At 46.7% G+C, this 25,748-nt stretch overlaps 2 protein-coding genes across 10 annotated transcripts; one reads left to right on the top strand and one right to left on the bottom strand.

Moving 5' to 3' along the window:
* The first annotated feature begins 1,853 nt into the window (after positions 1-1,853).
* LOC119960916 (zinc finger protein 239-like) lies at positions 1,854-14,604 on the top strand. Of its 4 annotated transcripts, XR_005459553.1 has the most exons (3): positions 1,854-2,090; positions 3,261-4,717; positions 14,577-14,604. XR_005459553.1 is itself a non-coding variant. In XM_038788494.1 (2 exons), exon 2 carries the CDS (start codon positions 3,665-3,667, stop codon positions 4,574-4,576), a length of 912 nt encoding a protein of 303 aa, XP_038644422.1. In that variant the 5' UTR covers positions 1,855-2,090; positions 3,261-3,664; the 3' UTR covers positions 4,577-6,858. The 4 variants fall into 4 exon arrangements, 3 of the variants coding, with proteins under 3 accessions (XP_038644422.1, XP_038644425.1, XP_038644423.1); XM_038788494.1 differs by lacking the exon at positions 14,577-14,604 and having other exon boundaries at positions 1,855-2,090; positions 3,261-6,858; XM_038788497.1 differs by lacking the exon at positions 14,577-14,604 and having other exon boundaries at positions 1,958-1,974; positions 3,261-6,858.
* LOC119960915 (gastrula zinc finger protein XlCGF57.1-like) lies at positions 10,449-24,134 on the bottom strand. 6 transcript variants are annotated; one of them, XR_005459552.1, is made up of 2 exons: positions 24,071-24,120; positions 10,449-11,476 (listed from the first exon to the last, which is right to left on the bottom strand). XR_005459552.1 is itself a non-coding variant. In XM_038788492.1 (2 exons), the coding sequence occupies exon 2, from the start codon at positions 17,845-17,847 to the stop codon at positions 16,924-16,926; it is 924 nt and encodes a 307-aa protein (XP_038644420.1). In that variant the 5' UTR covers positions 17,848-18,199; positions 24,071-24,134; the 3' UTR covers positions 16,212-16,923. The 6 variants fall into 6 exon arrangements, 2 of the variants coding, with proteins under 2 accessions (XP_038644420.1, XP_038644421.1); XR_005459551.1 differs by lacking the exon at positions 24,071-24,120 and adding an exon at positions 13,733-13,765; XR_005459550.1 differs by lacking the exon at positions 24,071-24,120 and adding an exon at positions 13,604-13,683.
* Between the last annotated feature and the right edge of the window lie 1,614 nt (positions 24,135-25,748).

The following is a 25,748-nucleotide window of genomic DNA, read 5'->3' as shown; positions in this document are numbered from 1 at the left end:
CATTTGAAGCCTACTTGTGACAGTAAGCGATTTTCATTTCATTTTTTTCATCCTGAAGAATCGAGTGACTGGGTCAGATCTTGACGTGGTCTTTGATTTATGATTGTCTGAAATTTCTCATCTTCTAATACCCTGAAAAATGAATTGAAAACAGAAAGAGGGAAACATGAGAGACAAGCCACAAAAACACAAAGGCAAGTTGTGAAATTCAGCTGAACACATCTGGTAAATTGTGGGGTTGGAACTAAGGTGAAGTAGTAAGAAAGTTGCTGGAATTGTTCCAAATGTTCACTAACGTCCTTCCAAAGATTTTATATTTAAAATCTATATTAAACCTGCAATAAAATAAAATCCACAACCGCTGCCACCGAGGATAAGGGCAGCAGACACTTGGGTAAAAACACCACCTGGAAATTTCCCTCCAAGCCACTCACCACCCTGACAAGGAGATATATTGCCATTCCTCCAGGAAATTCCTGGAATTCTCCCTAACAGTACTGTGAGTGCTCCTACACCACATTTAAAATTTAAAAAAAAATAAATTTAGAGTCCCAATTCAGTTTTTCCAATTAAGGGGCAATTGATCGTGGCCAATCCACCTAGCCTGCACATCTTTGGGTTGTGGGGGCAAAACCCACGCAAACACGGGGAGAATGTGCAAACTCCACACAGTCAGTGACCCAGAGCCGGGATCGAACCTGGGAACTCATCGTCGTGAGGCAACAGGGCTAACCCACTGTGCCACCGTGCTGCCCTCTCCAGCACCACATTGACTGCAGCAGTTCAAGAAGGCAACTCACCAGCAACTTCTCAAGGGCAACCAGGGATTGGCAATAAATGCTGATGAAACCAGCCACACCCACCTCCCATGGATGAATTTTTAAAACTGACCTGGAATATCCACGCAAATACAATCCTGACAGTTACTAGGTGCAATAGAACCAAGAATTCCTACAGTGCAGAAGGAACTCGACCCATCAAGTCTGCACCTGCCCTCTGCAAGAGCACACTACCTAGGCTCACTTCCCTGCCCTATCCCCGTAACCCCAAATAACTTGAACATCCCTGGACACAAAGGGGCAGTTTTGAACAGCCAGTCCACCTAACCTGCACATCTTTGGACTGTGGGAGCAAACCTCAGCACCCAGAGGAAAGGCACGCAGACATGGGCAGAAAGTGCAAATTCCACACAGTCACCCAATGCCAGCATTGAATTCTAGTCTCTGGCACGGTGAGGCAATAGTGCTAACCATTGCACCACCGAAATGCTTCACTCAAGTCACCCCACCTTCTGTGTTTGCATTGAACTCTGTCATTGCTGCTGCTTTGGAAAACTTTGGGGCATTTGAAATTCTCCACCAATGACCACTCCATCTTACGGGAATTGAACCCACGCTGTTGGCCTTATTGTGCACCACAAACCAGCTATCTAGCACACTGAGCTGAACCAGTTATATAGCCCCTGTATAATCACCTGAGGAAGGAGCAGTGCTCCAAAAGCTAGTGTTTGAAACCTGTTGGACTTTAACCTGGTGTTGTCAGACTTCTTACTGTGCTCATCCCAGTCCCACATCTCCACATCATCACTCCATCTTTCTGATGGATAATGGAGGGTCTGTACACATGGGTTTATGTATTACTTGATTCCTAATTTTATAAATTTCCCATTTTCCCCCAATATCCATATCACAGCAAAAAAGATCACAACTAATTAGTATTTTCGATTAGTATTTACAGCTTTGACAAAGGGTCATCTGGACTCCAAACGTGAAATGAAAAAATGAAAACGTTAGTTCTTTCCTCTCCACATGCTGCCAGACCTGCTGACATTTTCCAGCACTTTCACTTTGGTTTTAGTATTTTCGATGGCAATTGTTTTACCCAGCATTCCCCGCGGTAGTGAATGTCCCCTATTCACACCAGAGTAATGTACTGCGCAGGCGCAGTATCGCCCAGTATGGGAGCATGCGCAGTGTAAGTAATGGCGATGGGCAGAGTTGCTCTTTTGTCGTCTCTGCAGCGGGAAGGGTGAGGAAACTCTGAGGGATCGATGGGGACGGATCTGGATAGGGAGGGTTTCTAAACACCTGGTGAGGGCCTCAAACCCCGAATGTGACTCTGCAAGTCCCGCGTTTCCGTTTCTGGGTTTTTTTTCCCCAGACACAGCTTATGGATAACGGTCGCCATTCTGGTTCAGCGCGGAGCGCATGCGCTGTGGCCTTTAGACGTTATAGAGAGTAGGCGGAGCTTCAGGTTTCTGTTCTCACCGGGTCCTAGTGTCCGGGTACTAGTGTACGCGTCAGACACCATCCAGGACAGCACGTTTTAAAACATAGTCCCCACTTTCGGGTTGGGCATGATGTTCGCGGCCTCGAGGGGTATTTGTATCATATAATTTTAATTTGTTAAAATGAATTTAAAGCATCCAGTTCTTTTATTCCAATTATGGGGCAATATACCGTGGCCAATTCAGCTGCCCTTTCTTTTGGGCTGTGGGGGAGACAGACACGGAGAGTATGTGTAAACGCCGCACGGACAGTGACTTTGGGTCTTTGGCACTGTGAGACAGCAATGCTTCCCAATTTGAGCCTCATATTTATTTTCAATCATAGGTTACAGCCCCTAATAATAACCTTTTATTGTCACAAGTATGAGGTTTCTGTGAAAAGCCCCTAGTCGCCACATTCCGGCGTCTGTTTGTGTAAGCTGGTACGGGAATTGAACCCACGCTATTGGCCTTATTCTGCATCACAAACCAGCTATCTAGCTCGCTGAGTTAAACCAGCTAGATAGCCACTGGATAGTTATCTGAAGGAACTGCTTCTCCATTTGGTTTACACTTCAACCCCACACTCCTAATCACTGCCTGCCCAGTGTGGAGGGGACTGAATAAGTCAGAGGATCGGCTCCTGGACCTGCTCTTGGGCCTGAATAAAGCAGCAATTTACAGAGCGGCGGGGGGTTAACTCTGGCTGTCAGTCCCTCTTCTGTGGTCTTGTCATTCCGCGGGTGGTCCTGGAGAGGGGGCGTACGGTGTCTACCGGAACTCGTGAGACCTTCCACACCGGTGGACACCTCAGGGTACAGAATGTCTCATAGACACTGGAAACAACATTCTGGTTTAGTTGAGAAGGACGTTTGATTGGACCACAAGTTTGGGGAAACAAGAGAGGAAAAAAATCATAGAAACTGGAATTGTCGGTTCTAAATTTCTATCCTGCACTAATGGTAATCCTGACACTGTCGATGTCTTTTACAAGGTACAAGAGGACGATGATTTGCAGATGGGAAACTCAAATCAAACATCATATCGAGATCTGACAGAGTCACTCAATTCATGAGCACCTGAATACCATCGGTCTTTGAATGTGGAAGGAGAAATGTTTGTCTGTTCTGTCTGTGGGAAAAGATTTCAAACATCAGTGTGACTGGAAAAGCACCGAGACACACACACACCCGAGAGAGAGTTTCAGTGAACTGACTGTGGAAAGAGCTTTAACCAGTTACACAGCCTGAAAAAACATCACCCCATTCACTGTCGTGTTCTGTGTGTGGACGAGGCTTCCACTGACCATCCAAACTGGACAGACACACCGACACCACGGAGAAACCGTGGAAATGTGGGGACTGTGGGAAGGGATTCAATTACCCATCCCTGCTGGAAATGCATCGACGCAGTCACACTGGAGAGAGGCCGTTCACCTGCTCTGTGTGTGGGAAGGGATTCATTCAGTCATCCCACCTGCGGACCCACCAGCAAGTTCACATTGATGAGGGGCTGTTTAACCAGTCAGACTGTGATAACAACTCTAAAAGCTCCGAGGACCTGGTCACGCAGCAGGTTGTTCGCACTGAGAGACAGTTCAGCTGCTCTCACTGTGGGAAACTATTCAAACGATCACAGAATCTCATTGAACACGAGCGCACTCACACTGGGGAGAGACCATTCACCTGCTCTGTGTGTGGGAAAGGATTCACACGATCATCCCACCTCGCTACTCACAGACTGGTTCACAGTGATAACAGACCTTTCAAATGTACTGAATGTGAGAAGAGTTATAAAACCACAAGTGATCTGCTGATACACCAGCGAGTTCACAATGAGGAGAGGCCGTTCAGATGTACAGTGTGTGGGAAGGGATTTACTCAGTTATCTGGCCTCCAGAAACACCAGCGAGTTCACACTGGGGAGAGGTCATTCACCTGCTCCTTATGTGGAAAGGGATTCATTTATTTAACCAGCCTCAGATCACACCAACTTGTTCACTCGGATAAGAAACCTTTCAAATGTTCTGAATGTGAGAAGAGTTTTAAAACCACAAGTGTTTTGCTGAGACACCAGCGGGTTCACACTGGGGAGAGACCGTTCACCTGCTCGGACTGTGGGAAGGGATTCACTCGCTCATCCCACCTGCTGACACACCAGCACACTCACACCGGGGAGAGACCGTTCACCTTCTCTGAGTGTGAGAAGGGATTTACGTGGACAACTCATCTGACACAGCAACAGGTTGATAAATGTCTGCAGGGTTTGGATTCTGCTGTTGTTGCTGCTGTTAATCACATCCAGGACTGAACCATGGTCATTCTGACTGTTGGAGTTTGTTTTTGCTGATGTTTTGATCTCTGTAACTGGGCTGGAGTTTAATCCTCTGAACATATGTCAAGTGAACTAATATTATTTCAGACACACTATCGAAACCTTCATTTCACTGGGGTAAGAGGCGATTAATTGATGTCCTGTTACTGAATGTTGCATTTTTGTGGCCTTTCCTCCTTTCTAACTCCAGACTATTTCAGTTTTTACACCTTCAGTTACTCTCAAAGCCATGTCCCAGCTCCCTATCGCTTCCAGTGTGTCTGTCTTAGCTTTGGCATCCAGGGGAGGTATTGGTAGCAAACCCAGGATCACTTAACACAAAACCCAGTCATTTGTACTGGGGACCTGGTCAAGCACCAGGTTGTTCGCACTGAGCGACAGTTCAGTTGTTCTCACTCTGGGAAGCTGTTTAAATGATTACAGAATCTAATTGAACATGAACAAACTCGCACTGGGAAGAGTCACATGAAAGTGGTCAGTACAAATGATACCTGGTGCTGCTCCTGACATGTTCTCCTCCACTGCATGGTGAATCAGGGTTGGTCCCTTGGCTTGATGGCAATGGTAGAGTGAGGGATATGCCAGCCTGTGAGGTTACAGATTGTGTTTAAATACTGTGCTGCTGATGGCTCACAGCACCTCATGAATGCCCAGTTTTGATCTAGATCTGTCCAATTTTTTTGTGCACTCCCAGAACTGGTTGATCTCCCTAAATGCATGACCTTACACGTTTCTGTGTTAAATTACCTATTGCCCCTGTATTGCCCACTGCACCAATCCATCTCTATTGTTTTGGAGATGATAGCTATCCTCCACAATGTCCAGAATTCGGCCAATCTTTGTGTCGTCTGCAAATTTCCTAACCATTGTTCCCTACGTTCACGTCCAAATTGTTACTATATAGCCCACATAGTAATGGTGCCAACACCGAGCCCTGTGGCACACCACTTGAAACAACTTTTCCAATTGCAAGGGCAGCCAATGAACATTATCCTTTGTCCCCGGTTACTGAGCCAACGTTTTATCCAGTTTGCCACATTGCCCTGTGTCCCATGGGCTTTCACCTTTTGCCAGTGGGACTTTGTCAAACGCCTTGCTAAAATCTATGTGCACAACATCTCACTGCACTACCTTTATCAACACTTCTTGTCACTTCCTCAAAGAATTTGATCAAATTTGTGAGGCAAGAACTTCCTTTAACAAATCCATGCTGCCTATCCCTGAACAGTCGATGCCTTTCTATGTGACAGTTAATCCTATCTCTCAGGATTCATTCTACTAATGGTGAGAATCAGCTCACTACCACAGCGAGTGGGTGAAGTGAATAGTACAGATGTATTGAAGGGGAAACTAGACAAACACAAGATGGAGAAGGGAATAGAGGATTACAATGAGAGATTTAGATGTGGGAAGATGGGAGCAGCTCGAGTGGAGCAGAAACTCCAGCAGGGACTGGATGGGCTGAATGGTCGGTTGCTGTGCTGTATATTCTGTATAATCGAGCTCTGAATCCACTGCGTTATTTCTGTTTGTGTCGGGAAGCAGCATGACGTTAAACTGTGGACTATAATCAAAATCTCCCAGGCCACTGTCCTTCCCACCCTGCTGTGTGGAGCAGAATCCTGGGGATGCTATAGGAGCTACAGCTCTGGAACTCTTCCAGTAAAGACTCCTGAGGACCATCATGAAAATTCAATAGCAGAACGAAAATCTCAAAAAAACCAGGTTCCCCATTGTGCTGGGCTCAACAGCATAGAGACCATCCTCCAGAACATTGAACTTGGCAGCCAGGCCATATCTCCCACATGGATGACTATAAAATCACCAAGCAGACCTTCAATGGGGATTGTCTCAGGACAAACAACATCACAGTGGTCAGTACAAATGATACAAGGATATCCAAAATAGGATCCTTACAAACGTCTGCACTGCAGACCACCTCTCTGGGAAAAGACTGCAATCGACCGGTCCATGTGGAAGCAAGACTGAAATCGGTTCAGTTTGTTTCAAGGACCATCAACAGCAAACTCATAACATCTGACATTCCCAGAGAAAGACCAGAGAAGCTGCAGAAGTTCCCCCTGAGCGCCAACAACATAAACTGCCAGTTCTGTGGACGTCCATGTCGTCCCACATCAGACCCTCAGTCACAATAGGACCCACAGAAACCAATGTAATTAATGTCAGCTTGGACATACTCGAACAATGAGGAGTTGACTCCAGCATTATCCCTGTTCTCCGGATGGGATCACTGTACTCTGTCTGAATTATTGCAGAGCTATTAATGAAGTCAGTGAAAGACAATCTGTTGTTGGGAGCTTGATTATAGAAACATGGCCCTTCGAGCCTGCGCCTCATTCATGATGATCATGGCTGATCTCCCAACTCAGTAACCTATTCCTGATTTTCCCTCATATCCTTTTATCCCTTTCGCCCCAAGCTCCATATTATCTGGTGTCTGAAACCACAGGATTCAATATTTAGAGTCACCAAGATGAACAAGGATGTGTTCATCAGGGCCCAATTCTCTAGCTGGATATTCACAGGAGAAAGTCAGTCTGTTATCCAACACATTGAGGGAATTGAACAGAGAAAAATCCCGATTGTAAGAAACCTGCAAATAATTTGTAAATATCTGTCAAATGTTGGCAGGTTCCAACTGTCGATTTCCATCACATTGAAGTCAGTGAGAGGTGGGAGGGTGGTTATTCTGAAACTAAACAACACCAGTTAGATCACATCTAGAGCACGAAGTACAGTTCTGGCCACCACGTTATAGGGAATAGCTCATTCTCAGCCAGTACAAACATAGTGGGCTGAATGGCCTCCACTGTGCTGGAAAATTTTAGGATTCTGTGATGACAAGTGGTCCTTGTGTTTTTATCCAAGACAGACCTCGGCCCAGTCATTTGCTCCAAGTGTTGATGTGATGGTTCAAGCCAAGAGGTGTGTTGTGGAAACTGTGGTTAAAGCTTGTATTTCTAGAGACAGATGCACATTGAAAAGGGAAACGGAGAAAAGAAACTGACTCTCAGCTGCCAAGGAATCTAAGACTGAAACTGAGTAGAATCGTATAAAAGGACAAAGAGAGCCCTCAGAGCTCAGTCACAGATTGTGGGTTCAGTGGTGCAGTACAGGCAGGTTGAGGAGCCTGGACCCAGAAGCAGAAAATAAGTGAAGATAACACTGGTGGCGATACAGACCATAAGATATAGGAGCAGAATTAGGCTATTTAAGCCATTTAATCCATTGGGTCTGCTCCACCATTGAATCATAAAATAGGACTGAGTCAGCACGGCTTTGTCAAAGGGAGGTTGTGTCTGACAAATCTGTCAAGAGTTATTTGCGGAGGTAACAAGCAAGTTAGACAAAAGAGATCCAGTTGATGTGATTCATTTAGATTTCCAGAAGGCCTTTGACAAGATGCCGTACAGGAGACTGTTAAATAAGTTAAGAGCTCATGGTGTTCAGGGTAATATCCTGGCATGGATAGAGGATTGGCTGACCAGCAGAAGGCAGAGAGTGGGGATAAAGGGGTCTTTTTCAGGGTGGCAGCCAGTGACTAGTGGTGTGCCTCAGGGGTCTGTGCTGGGACCACAACTTTTTACAACATACATTAATGATCTGGAAGAAGGTACTGAAGGCACTGTTGCTAAGTTTGCAGATGATACAAAGATCTGTAAAGGGAAGGTAGTGTCGAGGAAGCAAAGGGCTGCAGAAGGACTTGGACAAGCTAGGAGAGTGGGCAATGAAGTGGCAAATGAAATACAATGTGGAAAAGTGTGAGTTTATGAACTTTGGAAGGAGGAATCTAGGCATAGACTATTTTCTCAATGAGGAAATGCTTCGGAAAGCAGAAGCACAAAGGGACTTGGGAGTCCTTGTTCACGATTCTCTTAAGGTTAATGTGCAGGTTCAGTCAGCAGTTAAGAAGGTAAATGCAATGTTAGCATTCATGTGAAGAGGGCTAGAATACAAGACCAGGGATGTACTTCTGAGGCTGTATTCAGCTCTGGTCAGACCTGATTTGGAGTATTGTGAGCAGTTTTGGGCCCCATATCTAAGGAAGGATGTGTTGGCCTTGGAAAGGGTCCAGAGGGGTTTCCCCAAGAATGATCCCTGGAATGAAGAACTTGTCGTATCTGGAACGGTTGAGGACTCTGGGTCTGTACTCGTTGGAGTTTAGAAGGATGAGAGGGCATGTTATTACAAGACATTGCGAGGCCTGGATAGAGTGGACGTGGAGAGGATGTTTCCACTTGTAGGAAAAACTAGAACCAGAGGACACCATCTCAGATTAAAGGGACAATCCTTTAAAACAGAGATGAGGAGGAATTTCTTCAGCCTGAGGGTGGTGAATCGGTGGTACTCTTTGCCGCAGAAGGCTGTGGAGGCCATATCACTGAGTGTCTTTAAGACAGAGATAGATAGGTTCTTGATTAATAAAGGGATCAGGGGTTATGGGGAGAAGGCAGGAGAATGGAGGTGAGAAAATATCAGCCATGATTGAATAGCAGAGCAGACTCGATGGGTCAAGTGGCCTAATTCTGCTCCTCTGTCTTATGGTAGATATGTTTATTATCCCCATTCTCCTCATAATCCAATTAGAGGGCTAGGTAGTGTTGAGGAAGCAGGGAGGCTGCGGAAGTGTGAGGTTATGCACTTTTTAAGGAAGAATAGGGGCTTAGACTATTTTCTACAAAGGCTTCGAAATCAGAAGCACAAAGGGAGTTGGAAGGTCTAGTTCAGGATTCTCTAGGTTAACATGCAGGTTCACTTGGCGGTGAGGAAGGCAAATGCAATGTTCGTGATTAATAAGGGGATCAGGGATTATGGGGAAAAGGCAGGAGAATGGGGATGAGAAAAATATCAGCCATGATTGAATGGCAGAGCCGACTCGATGGGCTGAATGGCCTAATTCTGCTCCTATATTTTATGATGTGGAGATTCCGGCGTTGGACTGGGGTGAGCACAGTAAGAAGTCTTACAACACCAGGTTAAAGTCCAACAGGTTTGTTTCAAACACAAGCTTTCGGAGCGCAGCTCCTTCCTCAGGTGAATGAAGAGGTAGGTTCCAGAAACATATATATACCTCTTCATTCACCTGAGGAAGGAGCAGTGCTCGGAAAGCTAGTGTTTGAAAGAAACATGTTGCACTTTAACCTGGTGTTGTAAGACATCTTACTGTCCTATATTTTATGGTCTTAATATAATAAAACATCCCTCGGTGCTTCAGGGGTTTCAGAAAGAAGAAAATGACATTGAGTCACATCGGCTGATATTCGGGTAATAATTAGGGTAAATGGACAAAAAAATTTTTTTTAATATATAAATTTAGAGCACCCAATTCATTTTTTCCAAATAAGGGGCAGTTTAGCGTGTCGAATCCACCTACCCTGCACATCTTTGTGTTGCGGGGGCGAAACCCACGCAAACACGGATGCAAACTCCACACGGACAGTGACCCAGAGCTGGGATCAAACCTGAGTCCTTGGCACCCTGAGGCAGAGTGCTAACCACTGTGCCACCGTGCTACCCTTAAATGGATAAAATCTTGATTGGAGAGGGAGATTTTAACAAATATCTTTAATCAGTGCTAAGAGGTGGAAACGGTCAAGAGCTTGAGGGAGACCTTCAAAGAAACTCACATATCAAAGATATAAAAAAAGACTCAACAGACTGCACTTAACACAAAAACAGATGTTTGTTTTTTAATCCAGAATATATAACTAAGCTGAAGTTTAACATCAGCAAAACAGACTCCAATGAACATGGTTTAGACATGAATGTCATTCCTTTTTTTTTTTAAATTTAGATTAGCCAATTATTTTTTCCAATTAAGGGGCAATTTAGCGTGGCCAATCCACCTACTCTGCACATTTTTGGGTTGTGGGGGCGAAACCCACGCAGACACGGGGAGAATGTGCAAACTCCACACGGACAGTGATGAATGTCATTCCTAACAAAATCCAGTCATTATTATTTGTGAACTCGCTGGTGTTTCCGCAGGTTCAATTGTTGACGGAATCCTTGGCCACACTCGGAACAGGTGAATGGTCTCTCCCCAGAGTGAACTCACCAGTGTGTCAGCCGGGTGGATAACGAGTGAATCCCTTCCCACACACAGAACATAAAAATGGTCTACCCAAGTCTGAATGCGCTGATGAATTTCCAACTCAGATGGTTGACTGAAACCTTGCCCACATTCCCGATATTTCCACGTTTTTTCCACTGTGTGAACACGCTAGTGTTTCTGAGTTTATGAATTAGCAAATCCTATTTTACACACAGAGCAGGTGAATGGTCTCTCCTCAGTGTGAATCCGCTGGTGTTTCTGTTGGTTTAATGACTGAGTGAATTCCTTCCCACACTCGGAGCAGGTAAATGGTCTCGCCCTGGTGTGACTCCGCTGTTGTTTCCGGAGTGTGAATGAATCAGCAAATCCCTATTTAGGCGCAGTGCAGGTGGACGGTCTCTCCCCATTGTGAACCCGCTGGTGTTGCCGTAAGTTGGATGAATCAGCAAATCCCTTTGCACACACAGTGCAGGTGAACGGCCTCTCTCCTGTGTGATGGCGCCGATGAAGTTTCAGGCGAGATGGGTAACTGAATCCCTTCCCACAGTCCTCACATTTCCACGATTTCTCCCCAGTCTGACTACACTTGTGTTTTGACAGGTCAGATGATCGGCTGAATCCACGTCCACACACACAGAACACGTGTACGGTTTTTCCCCACCGTGAATGATACTTTTTCCTTTCATTTTTAAACTTTGTTGATGTTCCGATGATATACGGGCGATGGTAAATTGTGAGGCTCCGTGTGATCTTGATGTGATGTTGGTTTGAGTTTCCCAAATGCAAATCCTTTGAACGTCCTGTGAAATTGATTGAAAACAGAAAATAAGGAGTGAGAGAGAACCACAAAAACACAAAGGCAGGTTGTGAAATTGAGCTGTATGAATCTGGTCATTTGTGGGGCCGACACTGGGAAAAGTGACCATGAAAACTGCTGGATTGTTGTAAAAACTCAACTGGTTCACGGATGTCCTTCAGGGGAGGGAAGCTGCCAAACTTGAGTCCCACTCACTCACTCATCACCCCTGTGCTCACTGACCTACATTGGGACTCAGCTAAGCAACATCTGAATGGAACATTCACATCCCTGTTTGCAAATCTTGCTCTTCACTATTTCCAGCTACACAGGTGTTTAATTCTTGAACCACAGATCAAACATAAATACTTACATTCAGGTCCCGATGAACTGAGTGACTGCCAGATTTTGATGTTAATCTTGGTTTTCCAGAGTGGGGTGGGGAGGAGGAGAGAGCGAGAGAGAGAGAATTGGAGGTGCGTGATGACATCACAGACAGGAAGACACAGCATCTGGATCTGTGCAAACCAGTGTTCACCACACATTATCGAGGATGTGATGGCCCTCGAGAGAGAGTGCAGGCGAGACTTACCAGAGTAGTTCCAGGAATGAGGGGTTTTGGTTGCAATGTTAGTTTGGAGAAACTGCAGTTGTTCTTCTTGGAGCAAAGGAGAATGATAGAGGTGTTCAAGTTTCTGATTGGTCTCAGTAAAGTAGCTAAAGAAACGTTGCTCCTACTAGCTGATTGTAAAAAGGATTTCAGGACACAGATTTAAGATTTGGAGCAAGATCTACAGAGCGATATGAGGAAGAAATTTTACAGTGAGTGGTAATGACTTGGAACTCAATGCTTACGCTGAAAGTGCGATAATATCCAGGACCTGATGAATCGAGTGATGCTGTCAGAGTTTGATGTCAGGCTTTCTTTACGTTTCCTGCCTGCAAATCCTTTTCTAATACCCCGAAAATCAAAATTCAGGAAAAAAATAAACCTATTGTTGGTTTGAGTTTGCTTTGTGTAAATCCTCCCTTTCTAACCCCCTGTAAAAGGAGTTTTCAAAATTCATCATTGTCAGTCCAGGATAGAAATTCACTACATTCTCCCCTCCTGCTCCCTGGGCCAGGATGACAGCTCTTACTCCCAGCTGCACTTTACCCTCGTTGTCATCAGCCATACCTCAATTTCAGGATGACCTTTACTCAAGGTTGTGAGTTTCTGAGGTGGTTCTTGATATGACTGGACACGGTAGTAGATCTTTAGACACATGGAGGAGGATGTTCCAAGAGGTAGTGAGAACTGAAAAGCAGAACGTCTTTCTCTTCTTTTCCATCTCTACCTCAACAATAAGACATTGGGACTCAAAGGTTTGATGGTTGTCTTGGGTAACAAACCCTTCCCAAACCATTGGATAAAATCAAATTACTGTGGATGCTGGAATTTGAAACCAAAAAGAAAATGCTGGAAAATCTCAGCATATCTGGCAGCATCTGTAGGGGAGCAAAGAGCTGACGTTTTGAGTCCAGATTACCACTCAAAACATTAGCTCGTTTAGAACATAGAACATACAGTTCAGGAGGATGCCATTCAGCCAATCGAGTCTGCACCGACCCACTTAAACCCTCACTTCCACCCTATTCCCGTAACCCAATAACCCCTCTGAACCTTTTTGGTCACTAAAGGCAATTTTTCATGGCCAATCCACCTAACCTGCGCGTCTTTAGACTGTGGGAGGAAACCGGAGCACCCGGAGGAAACCCACACAGATATGGGGAGAACGTGCAGACTCCGAACAGTGACCCAGCAGGGAATCAAACCTGGGATCCGGGTGTTGTGAAGCCACAGTGCTATCCACTTGTGCTACCATGCTGCCCTCTTCTCTCCCTACAGATGCTGCCAGACCTGCTGAGAGTTTCCAGCATTTTCTTTTTGGCTCCTCCCAAAACATTCTCCTTCTTCAAAACATTCTCCTTCTTCAAAACATCCCAAAAGGGGCAGCACGGTAGCATTCTGGATGGCACCCCCTACAAAGATGGTGGCTCCGCATGCGCCCTGGTGCGCTACACCCCGCCGTTCGCCGAGACCGAACATGAGGAGCTGCAACTCCGCTCGGTACAAATTGGGTCCGGTAACCTCTTTTCCTAGATTTGCGGCTCAAACAACATTTTCACGGAGCGTTTCCGCCCACCGCGCGGCTTCTTCGCTCCCTCCGCCCCGTCAATCGCCTCTGACCGATTTCAGATGATCATCACCATTACCCACACTGCGCATGCTTCAATCACAGTCCGGCCCCGCATTCACTCCGATTGGTTGGAGGACCAGCCGCTCTCGGTCGGTCCTCCAGTACAGCCTCTACTCTTATTGGTCAATCCACCGCCTGACGCTTCTCCGGGACAAACAAGCGCCGACGTCACCTTTGCTCCAAACTGCACCTGCGCACTAAATTCAAGCAACTGCGATGCCCATACGCCAGATCACAATGTCGGTAAGTGATTGACGGCAGCTCTGGACCAATGGGAAGAGGGGGCGAGTCTGGAAGACTGAACGGGAGCGGCTGACCCTCCAATCAATCAAAGTGAATGAGGGGCGGGGCTGAGCTCGGATCTCTCTCATTGGCTGACACTCTGCATCATTTTGAATCTGATTTGTCTCAAACTCCAGGAGAAAACTGGACCTTTCTGTTTGTGGCTTTAAACAGATGACACCCTGTGGGTCTGGAGAAAACGTTTCAACATTTGTCACTGAAATGAGGCAAGTCACCAAGCAGGAGCTTCCAACCCCAGGCCACCACCGTCTGTAAAGACAAGATGTGACGGACTTGGACTGGGATGAGCACAGTAAGGAGTCTGACAACACCAGGTTAAAGTCCAACAGGTTTGTTTCAAATCACTAGCTTTTACAGCACTGCTCCCTCCTCAGGTGAAAGACAAGGGCAGCAGACTCTTCGGGAGCAGCCTCCCCGGGGAGGCAGTGGACAAGCAATCCACACAGCCAGGGATATGATTTTGGGATAATAAAAGCAAAATACTGCAGATGCTAGAAATCTAATAAAATCAGAAAGTACCGAAGGAGATTCAAAACGTTCATTATTTTTCTCTCTCCACAGATACTGCCAGACCCGCTGAGTTAATGCCACGAATCATCTTTTTTTATTATAATGGTACCGGAGTTTGAATCCTACCATGGCTGAATTTAATTTCAATCAAAATATTGTGATCATGGATCAATTGTCGTAAAAACACATCTGGTTTTCATGTCCTTTTGGGAAGGAAAAGTGGCGTCCTTACCCAGTCAGGTCTACATGTGACACAATTCATAAACGGTTCAAGGGCTTAAAGGAATATGGGCAGCACGTAGCACAGTGGTTAGCACTGTCACTTCACAACTCCAGGGTCCCAGGTTCGATTCCCGACTTGGGTCACTGTCTGTGTGGAGTTTGCACGTACTCGCTGTGTCTGCGTGGGTTTCCTCCGGGTGCTCTGGTTTCCTCCCACAGTCCAAAGATGTACAGGTTAGGTGGACTGGCCATGATAAATTGCCCTTAGTGTCCAGAAAAAGGGTAGGTGGGGTTACTGGGATGGGGTGGAGGTGTGGGCTTAAGTAGAGTGCTCTGTCCAAGGGCCAGTGCAGACTCAATGGACCGAATGGTCTCCTTCTGCACTGTAAATTCTATGATTCTCTAACTGGGCTGACAGGAAATGTCACCATCTGAACAAGGAGTCTCCCTGGTCAGCAGAAGGGTTAGGCTAGGTTAGGGAGAAGGTTGATACTGTCATCATTGTGAACAACACAAACTATCTCTTGTAGCTTGTTGAATCAGATTTAACGGGGTCAATTTCTAGATGTTTTCTGGACTGGACAATCACATTTAAACCTGGGACTCAGGTGACGATATGAATTTGTGTTAGGTGACAAGATGTAGATCCATATTTTATCCCAGGAAGCCTTACACCCAGAGTGATAGTATTTCAGAACCAGGTGTGAAGCATGATTTCATCCTCAAAAGGACCACAAAAGTTCTATCATGAGAGCATCCACTGGAAGAATATTTGCCCCTCTGTATGTGGGAACGACAGACTCTGTGAGGAACAGCTCCTCCAATCTCAGATTCTGTCTCTCCCAATGCCGTTGCTTCTGCAGAGACAGAATCTGTGATTGGAGGAACAGCTTTGTCACCCATTTTGAGGAAGGAAGCTGCCTGACGTGCTGCCTGAGTCAGTGCTGTGTGGAGGAGCCGTGTCTCTCTGGGACAGAACTGAAGGATTTCATAGCAGTGGGAGTCTCGTCATGATCCAACCATCGCAGACGTGTAGAGCTTTCCCCATTCTGCTGAGCAAGATTTCATTATTTTTATATATCCCAGGAGGTGGGGTGCACAGCTCAGGAATTGGAGTTATCGGGGATTGTGAACTTACTCACTGATCACATCTGTCAAATTAGAAGTTGAGATCCAGGTTTCATTCTTCACTGCTGTTATTTGCAGTTGAACGCTCACAGACAATATACAGAACCCCCGGTCTGAGCTGATCTCAGTGGGTGGAGTGAGGTTATTGATGGGTTTTGAATGTAAATCCACACAATGAAGATCAGAATCGGGTGAGTTTTTCCTGCTCCACCGTCTGATCCAATAAACACTCGGCACCTGTTCAGTTACCTTGAGTCAAATAGTTTGAATTCTCATTTTGGAAATGGAGTAAGGGGGTTTTCCTTTTTAAATAAATTAACAAAAACATCTTATTTACAGATTCCAATTTAAAAGATTTAATATGTACACAGTCTTTGATATTTGTGCTATCTTATCCACAAAAATAAGTAAACTCAAAAAATATTCAACACAAATACAGACGGTAATGTGATTACGTGACTACATCACTTAATAAAGGTGTCAGAGTGGAAAAGGAGATCCTGGAAACCTAAATTTAACACCTGAAAATCAGGTTAGCACACAGGGCTAAATCGCTGGCTTTTAAAACAGACCACAGCAGGCCAAGCAGCACGGTTCAATTCCCATACCAGCCTCCCCGAACAGGCGCGGTATGTGGCGACTAGGGGCTTTTCACAGTAACTTCATTGGAAGCCTACTTGTGACAAAAAGCGATTTTCATTTCATTAAGCATCTCGCGAGAAAATCTGAAGAAAAGGCATTGAAAAAAATATATTTTAAACTCTGCAGTCAGATCTTTCAGACACTGAATTGTAGATTATGCACCAAAGATTGATTCAGAATTGAAGCAAAAGTTCAGAAATTTATTCTAAACATGTTTCTATTGAGAGTTCCTGGATTAAGGGGAAAGATCACAGATGGTGCTTTTAAAAATAGACACTAGCCCCAAAAATACATGCAATTTTCAGCGTATTAAGTTTCAGCAGTTATGAGGTTAATATCAGCAGAAAATATTGTCAGACGATCAAAACTAAACAACAGCAACAACAGCAGAATCCAACCCCTGCAGTCATTGATGAACTTGCTGATGTCTCTGGAGGCATCGTGACTGAGCGAATCCCTTCCCACACACACAGCAGTTGAATGGTCTCTCAGTGTGAGTGCGTTGGTGTGCCAGCAAGTTGAAAGACTTCGCGAATCCCTTTCCACACACTAAGCAGGGAAACGGTTTCTCCCCAGTGTGAACGCGCTGGTGAGCAGTGAGGTTGGACGACCGATTGAATCCCTTCCCACACACGGAGCATGTGAATGGTCTCTCCGCAGTGTGAGTGCGTCGGTGAGCAGTGAGGTTGGATGACTGCCTGAAACTCTTTCCACAGGAGGTGCAGCTGAATGGTTTCTCTTCAGTGTGAATTTGCTGGCGTCTCAGAAGGGTGGGTAAAACTGTGAATCCCTTCCCACACACAAAGCAAGTAAACGGTCTTTCCCCAGTATGGAGCCGCTGGTGTGCAATGAGGGAGGATGCCTGTCTGAAACTCTTTCCACAGGAAGTGCAGGTGAATGGTTTCTCCTGAATGTGAACTCGCTGGTGTGACAGCAAGTGGGATGATCCAGTGAATCCCTTCCCACACACAGAGCAGGTGAACGGCCTCTCACCTCTATGAACACGCTGGTGCGACAGCAGGTGAAACGACTGAGTGAATCCCTTCCCACACTCGGAGCAGACGAACGGCCTCTCCCCAGTGTGAGTGCGTTGATGCACAGTGAGTGCTGAAGAATGCCTGAACCTCTTTCCACAGGAGGTGCAGATGAATAGCTTTTCCTCAGTGTGAATCCGCTGGTGAGACCAAAGGCCAGATGACTGAATGAATCCCTCCCCACACACAGAGCAGGTGAACGGTCTCTCCTCAGTGTGACTGTGCCGATGGTTTTCCAGCAGGCAAGGATAACTGAATCCCTTCCCACAGTCCTCACATTTCCACTGTTTCTCCATGGTGCCTGTGTCCTTGTGTCTCTCCAAGTTGGAAGATCAGTTGAAGTCTTCTCCACATACAGGACATGTGTATGGGTTCTCCTCGCTGTGAATGGTGTGATATTTCTTCAGGCTGTGTAAATGGTTAGAGCTCTTTCCTCATCAATTCACTGGAACGCTCTCACTCAGGTGTGTTTGTCTCGATATCTTTCCAGTCTCACTGATGTTTAACATTGTTTCTCACAGACAGAAGAGACAAACATTTCTCCTTCAACATTCAAAGTCTGAGGATTTTCAGGTCTTGATGAATTGAGTGACTGTCAGATGACATTTGGTTTCAGTCTCACATCTGTAAATCCTCCTTTCTAATATCCTGTAAAAGGAGTTTACAAAAGCCATCGGGCAGTCTAGGATAGAAATTCTGAACAGACAATTCGAGTTCCTCTGGAACATTTTTTCCTCTCTTGTTCCCCCAAAGCTGTAAATCCCCGACCCACACACCCTCCTCCCTGGGCTGAAATCCAAACCCATCTCACCATCTCTTTCCCCCACTCCCAGTTTTCTCCCTCCCTCTCCTCAGTCTGGGTTCAGTTCTCCAGCTCCTGTCTGCAGACGGACAATAAAATCAATTATTTTCTTTGTCAATTATTCTTCTTGTCTACTGTGTACTCACTATGTATGTTCTCTTGGACACAGAAATATACTTTTGACTGTACTTTGTGACATGTGAGAATCAATCGATCAATCCATCAGCCGTGTGTACGATCAACAAGATGCATTGCAGTAACTCACCAAGGTTCCTTAGACAGCACCTTCCAAACCCACAACCACTACCATCTAGATTCTAGAAGGACATGAGCAACAGACACTGGGAAACCCATCACCTGGAGGTTCACCAAGTCATTCAGTGCCTTGATATTGAAATATATCACCGCTCCTTCACTGTCGCTGGAGCAACATCATGGAACTACCTCCCTGACAGCACAGTGGGTGTACCTACACCAAATTGACAGCAGCGGTTCAAGAAGGCAACTCACCATCACCGTCTGATGGGCAACTAGGAATGGGTAATAAAAGCTGGCCTAGCCAGCGACGCCCACATCCCATAAAAATGTAATAAAAAATATATATCCGCTGCTCCTGTCCTTCTAGATGGTAGTGGCTGCATGCCTGAGTGTGTGTGTGTGTGTGTGTCAGTCAGTCTGCTCCTGTCAGTCTAGATGGTAGCGGCTACATGCCTGAGTGTGTGTGTCTGTGTGGGTGTGTCAGTCAGTCTGTTCCTGTCCCTCTAGATGGTAGCGGCTACATGCCTGAGTGTGTGTGTCTGTGTGGGTGTGTCAGTCAGTCTGACCCTGTCCCTCTAGATGGTAGCGGCTACATGCCTGAGTGTGTGTGTGTGTGTCAGTCAGTCTGCTCCTGTCCCTCTAGATGGTAGCGGCTACATGCCTGAGTGTGTGTGTCTGTGTGTGTGTGTCAGTCAGTCTGCTCCTGTCCCTCTAGATAGTAGCGGCTACATGCCTGAGTGTTTGTGTGTGTCAGTCAGTTTGCTCCTGTCCCTCTAGATAGTAGCGGCTACATGCCTGAGTGTGTGTGTGTATCAGTCAGTTTGCTCCTGTCCCTCTAGATAGTAGCGGCTACATGCCTGAGTGTGTGTGTGTGTCAGTCAGTTTGCTCCTGTCCCTCTAGATGGTAGCGGCTACATGCCTGAGTGTGTGTGTGTGTGTCAGTCAGTCTGCTCCTGTCCCTCTAGATGGTAGCGGCTACATGCCTGAGTGTGTGTGTCTGTGTGTGTGTGTCAGTGAGTCTGCTCCTGTCCCTCTAGATAGTAGCGGCTACATGCCTGAGTGTGTGTGTGTGTCAGTCAGTTTGCTCCTGTCCCTCTAGATGGTAGCGGCTACATGCCTGAGTGTGTGTGTCTGTGTGGGTGTGTCAGTCAGTCTGACCCTGTCCCTCTAGATGGTAGCGGCTACATGCCTGAGTGTGTGTGTGTGTGTCAGTCAGTCTGCTCCTGTCCCTCTAGATGGTAGCGGCTACATGCCTGAGTGTGTGTGTCTGTGTGGGTGTGTCAGTCAGTCTGACCCTGTCCCTCTAGATGGTAGCGGCTACATGCCTGAGTGTGTGTGTGTGTGTCAGTCAGTCTGCTCCTGTCCCTCTAGATAGTAGCGGCTACATGCCTGAGTGTTTGTGTGTGTCAGTCAGTTTGCTCCTGTCCCTCTAGATAGTAGCGGCTACATGCCTGAGTGTGTGTGTGTATCAGTCAGTTTGCTCCTGTCCCTCTAGATAGTAGCGGCTACATGCCTGAGTGTGTGTGTGTGTCAGTCAGTTTGCTCCTGTCCCTCTAGATGGTAGCGGCTACATGCCTGAGTGTGTGTGTGTGTGTCAGTCAGTCTGCTCCTGTCCCTCTAGATGGTAGCGGCTACATGCCTGAGTGTGTGTGTCTGTGCGTGTGTGTCAGTCAGTCTGCTCCTGTCCCTCTAGATAGTAGCGGCTACATGCCTGAGTGTGTGTGTGTGTCAGTCAGTTTGCTCCTGTCCCTCTAGATGGTAGCGGCTACATGCCTGAGTGTGTGTGTGTGTGTCAGTCAGTCTGCTCCTGTCCCTCTAGATGGTAGCGGCTACATGCCTGAGTGTGTGTGTGTGTGTGTGTGTGTCAGTCAGTCTGACCCTGTCCCTCTAGATGGTAGCGGCTACATGCCTGAGCGTGTGTGTCTGTGTGGGTGTGTCAGTCAGTCTGCTCCTGTCCCTCTAGATGGTAGTGGCTGCATGTCTGAGTGTGTGTGTCTGTGTGGGTGTGTCAGTCAGTCTGCTCCTGTCCCTGTAGCTGCATGCCTGAGTGTGTGTGTCTGTGTGGGTGTGTCAGTCAGTGTGTGTGGGAGTGTCTGGTGTGTTCTTGATGTCAGGGTGTCTGCTGATTCTGTTCTTCTAGATAGTTGTTGATTTGGAAGGTGCTGTCTCAGGAGTCTTAGTGAGTTCCCGCAGTGCATCTTGTAGATTGTACATCCACTGCCCCTACTGAGCATCAGTGGTGGAGGGAGTGAATGTTTGTGGAAGGGGTGCCAACCAAGTATGCTGCCTTGTCCTGGATGGTGTTGAGCTTCTTGAGTGTTGTTGGAGCTGCACTCATCCAGGTAAGTGGTGAGCATTCCATCACACTCCTGACTTATACCTTGTCGATGGTGGACAGGCTTTGGGGAGTCAGGAGGTGAGTTACTCGCCACTGAATTCCTATCTTCTGATCTGCTCTTGTAGCCACAGTATTTATATGGCTAGTCCAGTTCAGTTTCAGGTCAATGGTCACCCACCCCCAGGATGTTGATAGTGGGGGATTCAGTGATGGTAATGCCATTGCATGTCAAGGCATGATGGTTAGATTGTCTCTGATTGGAGATGGCACTTGTGTGGCACACATTTACTCGGCACTAGTCAGTCCAAGCCTGTATATTTTGTCTGACATCCCAAAACATTTCATGGGAGAGGCTATCATTTAACACTGGAAGGATTTTATAGAGCAAATGTGACCAAAAACCTGGTCAAAGAAGTAGGAATTAAGGAGTATCCAAAGGAGGAAAATGAGGTGGAGGTATTTAGGGAAGGAATTCCAGAGTTTACTGACTCTCCTCACAGTGGAAACGTTTTCTTCCGATCTACCCGCAGAAACCTCTCATCATTTTGATCACCAGCAATAACTTTCCCTCTAACCTTCTCTGCTGTGAGGAAGGAAATCCCAACGTCTCCAGTCTGTCTACAAAACTGAAACCCCTCAACCTTGGTACCGTTCTGGTGATTCTCCCCTGCTCCGTCTCTGAGACATTGGCCTCCTTTCTAAATCGTGCTGCCCACAACTGGTCCCGAGACCCAGCTGAAGTCCCATCAGTGGTTTAATAAACGTTTACAATAACGTCCTTTGTACTCCTGCCCATTTTAATGACAACAAGGATCCGTTGCACATTTTTGACACCTCATCCACTTGTCCTGCCACCTTCTAACATATGTGTCCATAAACTCCAGGCCACTCTGTTCCTGCTCTGTTTAAAATTCTACTGTTCAGTTTATACTGTCTCTCCTTATTATTCTTTCCAGAATCCATCATTGGCTGTGAACCAAATCGGATATTCTGAGGGTGTGAAAGGTTCTGCATGAGCACAACAGAATCACAGACTGTTACAGCACAGAAGGAAGCCATTCGGCCCCTCGTGTCTGCACTGTCTCTCTGAATGAGCCTTTCACCCAGTGCCGTTCTCCTGCCTTCCCCTGTAACACTGTACATTGTTTAAAAAGTTATAAATTTGCTCCAAAGATTAAATTGGGATTGATATTCAAAGTTAACGTTTTTACTGCGGAAACATCTTCAGCTGGGAGTCTGAATGAAGAGGAAAGATCCCAGACAGCGGGTCTCCCAGGTTCACTGCAGCCTGACAGCTCAATCAGCTCCACTCTCATCTCAGGAGAGCTCAGCAGCTCCACACACTGTCCACAGGGGAGATCTCCTGGTCCAGTGGGACCAACATTCATATCTGACAGCACCAATAAAACTGGATCAATCGGTCGCTTGTCTCCTTGCTGTTTGGATCTTGTTGTGCACACACTAGTTGCTGTGAAACAACAGAGAGCTTTTTGAAAGGAACTAACTTGTCTTCACATATTTAAAAAGACACAACGCACTCACACTGTGTTTAATACAAAACAGATAATACTGGAGAATCTCAGCTCTCTCAACTATGGAAATTCAGCATGTCCACGTTGACTCTCACTGGTTTTTACAGATGCAGCATAGAAAACATCCTTCTGGCTGCATCACAGCCTGCTGTGACAACTGCTCAGCACACCACCAGAAACTACAGAGAGCCATGACCACAACCCAGTCCATCATGCAAACAAGCCTCCAATCCATTGACTCTGTCTACATCCCCCGCTGCCCGGGGAAAGTGGGCAGCATCATCAAAGATTACTCCCTTTGGGCAAGAGATACAAAGGTCTGAGATCACGTATTAACAGATCCAAAAACAGCTTCTTGAACGCTGTGATCACACTCCTAAATGACCCTCTTATGGACTGATCTGATCTCTCCACGAACTTCTCGACTGAGTAGTGCTGCACTCCGTATGCTTCACCCGATGTTTGTGTCTATGTATTTACATTGTGTATCTGTTGTATATCCTCTGTTTTTCAACTAAGGAATGATCTGTCTGGATTGTACGCAGAACAAGGGGTTGGATTCTCCGATCCCTGACACCGAAATCGCGTTCGGCGACAGGGAGGAGAATCTCTTTTGACGCCGAATTCGGGGTCGGCACCGGTTTTCTGATGCTCTGCCCCTGAAAATCGGTGTATTCTCGGAGTATGCCGCATGGCCTGAGGCCATTGCCTGAGGACCGCCCCGCGATGCTCCGTCTCCGACTGGCCGAGTTCCCAACAACGTCGGATTCTCATGGTTCCAGCCGCTCGGGAACCTTGCATCCTATTCAGTCAGGGGAGGGCCGATCCGCGGGCAGGGGGGGCTTCAATTGGGATTGGGAGCACTGGGGGGGGGGGGGGGGGGGGGTCTGCAGCATGCGAGCAGCCAAAGTGGATACTACTTTTGCGGTCCGGGTCCGCGGGCATCGTCTGCCTTGAAGCACGGCGAGGCCGCTGCTGGCCTCACCCTGCGCATGCGTGGCCACAGATCTTGCAATCCTCCAGGCCGTATCAAAAACTAGAGATGGGACCAATACGCTGCCAGCCCCCAGCCCCCCTCCCCCGGAGCAGGGAATCGGTGGCTGTTTTGTGCCAATTTTCCTGGCGTAAAACGCCAACACTTGCACACTGGTGTGGGAACTTGGTCCAGCCCAATACTTATCATTGTACCTCAATGAAAATTAATTTATGTTCCCCTTCGTTCTGGTTTATAATTGAGGGCCTGCACATTTGGGTTTCTGTATAATTTTCATCCCATCCATCCAATTTTCACATCATAGCAAACAAAAATCACTATTCACTAATTGGGATGATGAATGGCGTGTTTATTACCCGGCATTCCCCGCGGTGGTGAATCTCCCCGATCGACACCGCAGGACAGCAGTGCGCAGGCGCATTGCGTGGGAGTAGTTAGAGCATTCGCAGTGTGTGATGGCGCCTGGGAAAGAGACGCTTCTTTGTCTCCTGGGCAGAGGGTAAGGATGTGGAAATCCGAACGAAGCGATAGAGCCAGCTCTGGAGGGAGAGAATTTTTAAACACCGCGTGAAGGTCCTAAACCAGGAATACGTACCTGTAGGTCCTGCATTTCCAGCTTCGGGTCTTTTTCCCGATAACAGGCCCAGTTTAACGGCCGCCATCTTGATTCAGATGGAGCAATGCGCATGCGCGGTGACGTCATTAATGGGCGGGGCTTCATAGTCTATTCCAGGCCAGGTCCTAGTGCCCAAGGCAACTAATACCGAGGCTGCAGTGTCCCTCAGCTTGATTCATTTATTTGTTAAGTTAAAAGGATGGTCTCTTTCCTAATGTTCCCAACTAAAGGGCTGGTTTCCGCAGGAGATGGCTGACGTTTCAGGGACAGTAAATTAATATTGGGCAGAGGTATATCTAATGTAGCGGCATGGTCGCACAGTGGTTAGCACTGTTACTTCACATCGCCAGGGACCTGGGTTTGATTCCCACATGGTTAACTCTGTGTGGAGTCTGCACGTTCTCCCCGTGTCTGCGTGGTTTCCTCCCGGTGCTCCGGTTTCCGCCCACAAGTCCCGAAACACGTGCTGTTAGGTAATCTGGACATTCAGAATTCTCCCTGTGTACCCAAACAGGCGCCGGAATGTGGCGACTAGCGGCTTTTCACAGTAACTTCATTGCAGTGTTAATGTGAGCCTACTTGTGACAATAAAAAAGAATATGAAATGAAAAAATTAAATGAAAATGGCTTATTGTCACGAGTAGGCTTCAATGAAGTTACTGTGAAAAGTCTCTAGTCGCCACATTCTGGCGCCTGTCCGGGGAGGCTGGTACGGGAACCTCACCACAGAGTCACTCATGGAAACACTGAAGGTTAGTCTTTGGATTTCTCTGCCACGGGGAGCAGCGAAGTCTGGGGGTCATTGATTATATTCAAACACAGGTTCGACAGATATTTGATGGAAAATGGAGTTCAGGGTTATGGGGTTCAGGCAGGAAAATAGAGAGAAAGCTGAGATGAGGAGGGATTTCTTCACTCAAGGATGTGGTGAAGCTTTGGAATTCTCTATCCCAGAAGAATGTGGAACCTGAGTCATCAAGTATGTTCAAGACAAATATTGATAGGTTTCTAGATATTGAAGATATCGAGGGATATGGGGATCGTGTGGGAAAATGGTGCTGAGGTAGATCGGCCAAGGATCTCATTGAATGGTTGAGCAGATTCGGTGGGATTATAGACAGAATCTCAAACATCACGTCTTGATGTGACAAACTCACTTGATTCCTTCTGATCTGAATATCATCGGGCTCTGAATATCATCGGCGAGAAGGAGATTTTAAACGTGAGTGTAACTGGAAATGCACCGAGACCCACACAACACACACCCGAGTGAGAGTGTTCCAGTGAATTGATTATGGAAAGAGCTTCAACCAGATATACACCCTGAAAAAACATCACAACATTCACAGTGAGAGACAGTGAACATGTTCTTTGTGTAGACAAGGCTTCCACTGATTGTTCAATCTGGAGAGACACGAGGAAACCCAAAACATGGAGAAACCGTGGAAATGTGGGAAGAGATTCAGAGTCCCATCTAAGCTGAAGATTCATCAACGCATTCACACTGGGGAGAGGCCGTTCACCTGCTCTAAGTGTGGGAAAGGATTCACTCAGTTATCCGGGATAACTCCCGGGAACAGGCCCAGGTTAACGGGCACCATCCTGCTTCACACACTGGAGGGTGGTTCACATAACAGGACGGGGTGGGGGGATAATA

Source organism: Scyliorhinus canicula, unplaced genomic scaffold (genome assembly GCF_902713615.1).
Source record: "Scyliorhinus canicula unplaced genomic scaffold, sScyCan1.1, whole genome shotgun sequence".
NCBI lineage: Eukaryota > Metazoa > Chordata > Chondrichthyes > Carcharhiniformes > Scyliorhinidae > Scyliorhinus > Scyliorhinus canicula.
This window is presented reverse-complemented; position numbering and strand designations above follow the sequence as displayed.

What these genes read in the sequence shown, in the direction of transcription:
- LOC119960916 (XM_038788494.1), top strand. Translation starts at nt 3,665, where the DNA reads ATGCATCGACGCAGTCACACTGGAGAGAGGCCGTTCACCTGCTCTGTG.
- LOC119960915 (XM_038788492.1), bottom strand. Translation starts at nt 17,847, where the DNA reads ATGGAGAAACAGTGGAAATGTGAGGACTGTGGGAAGGGATTCAGTTAT.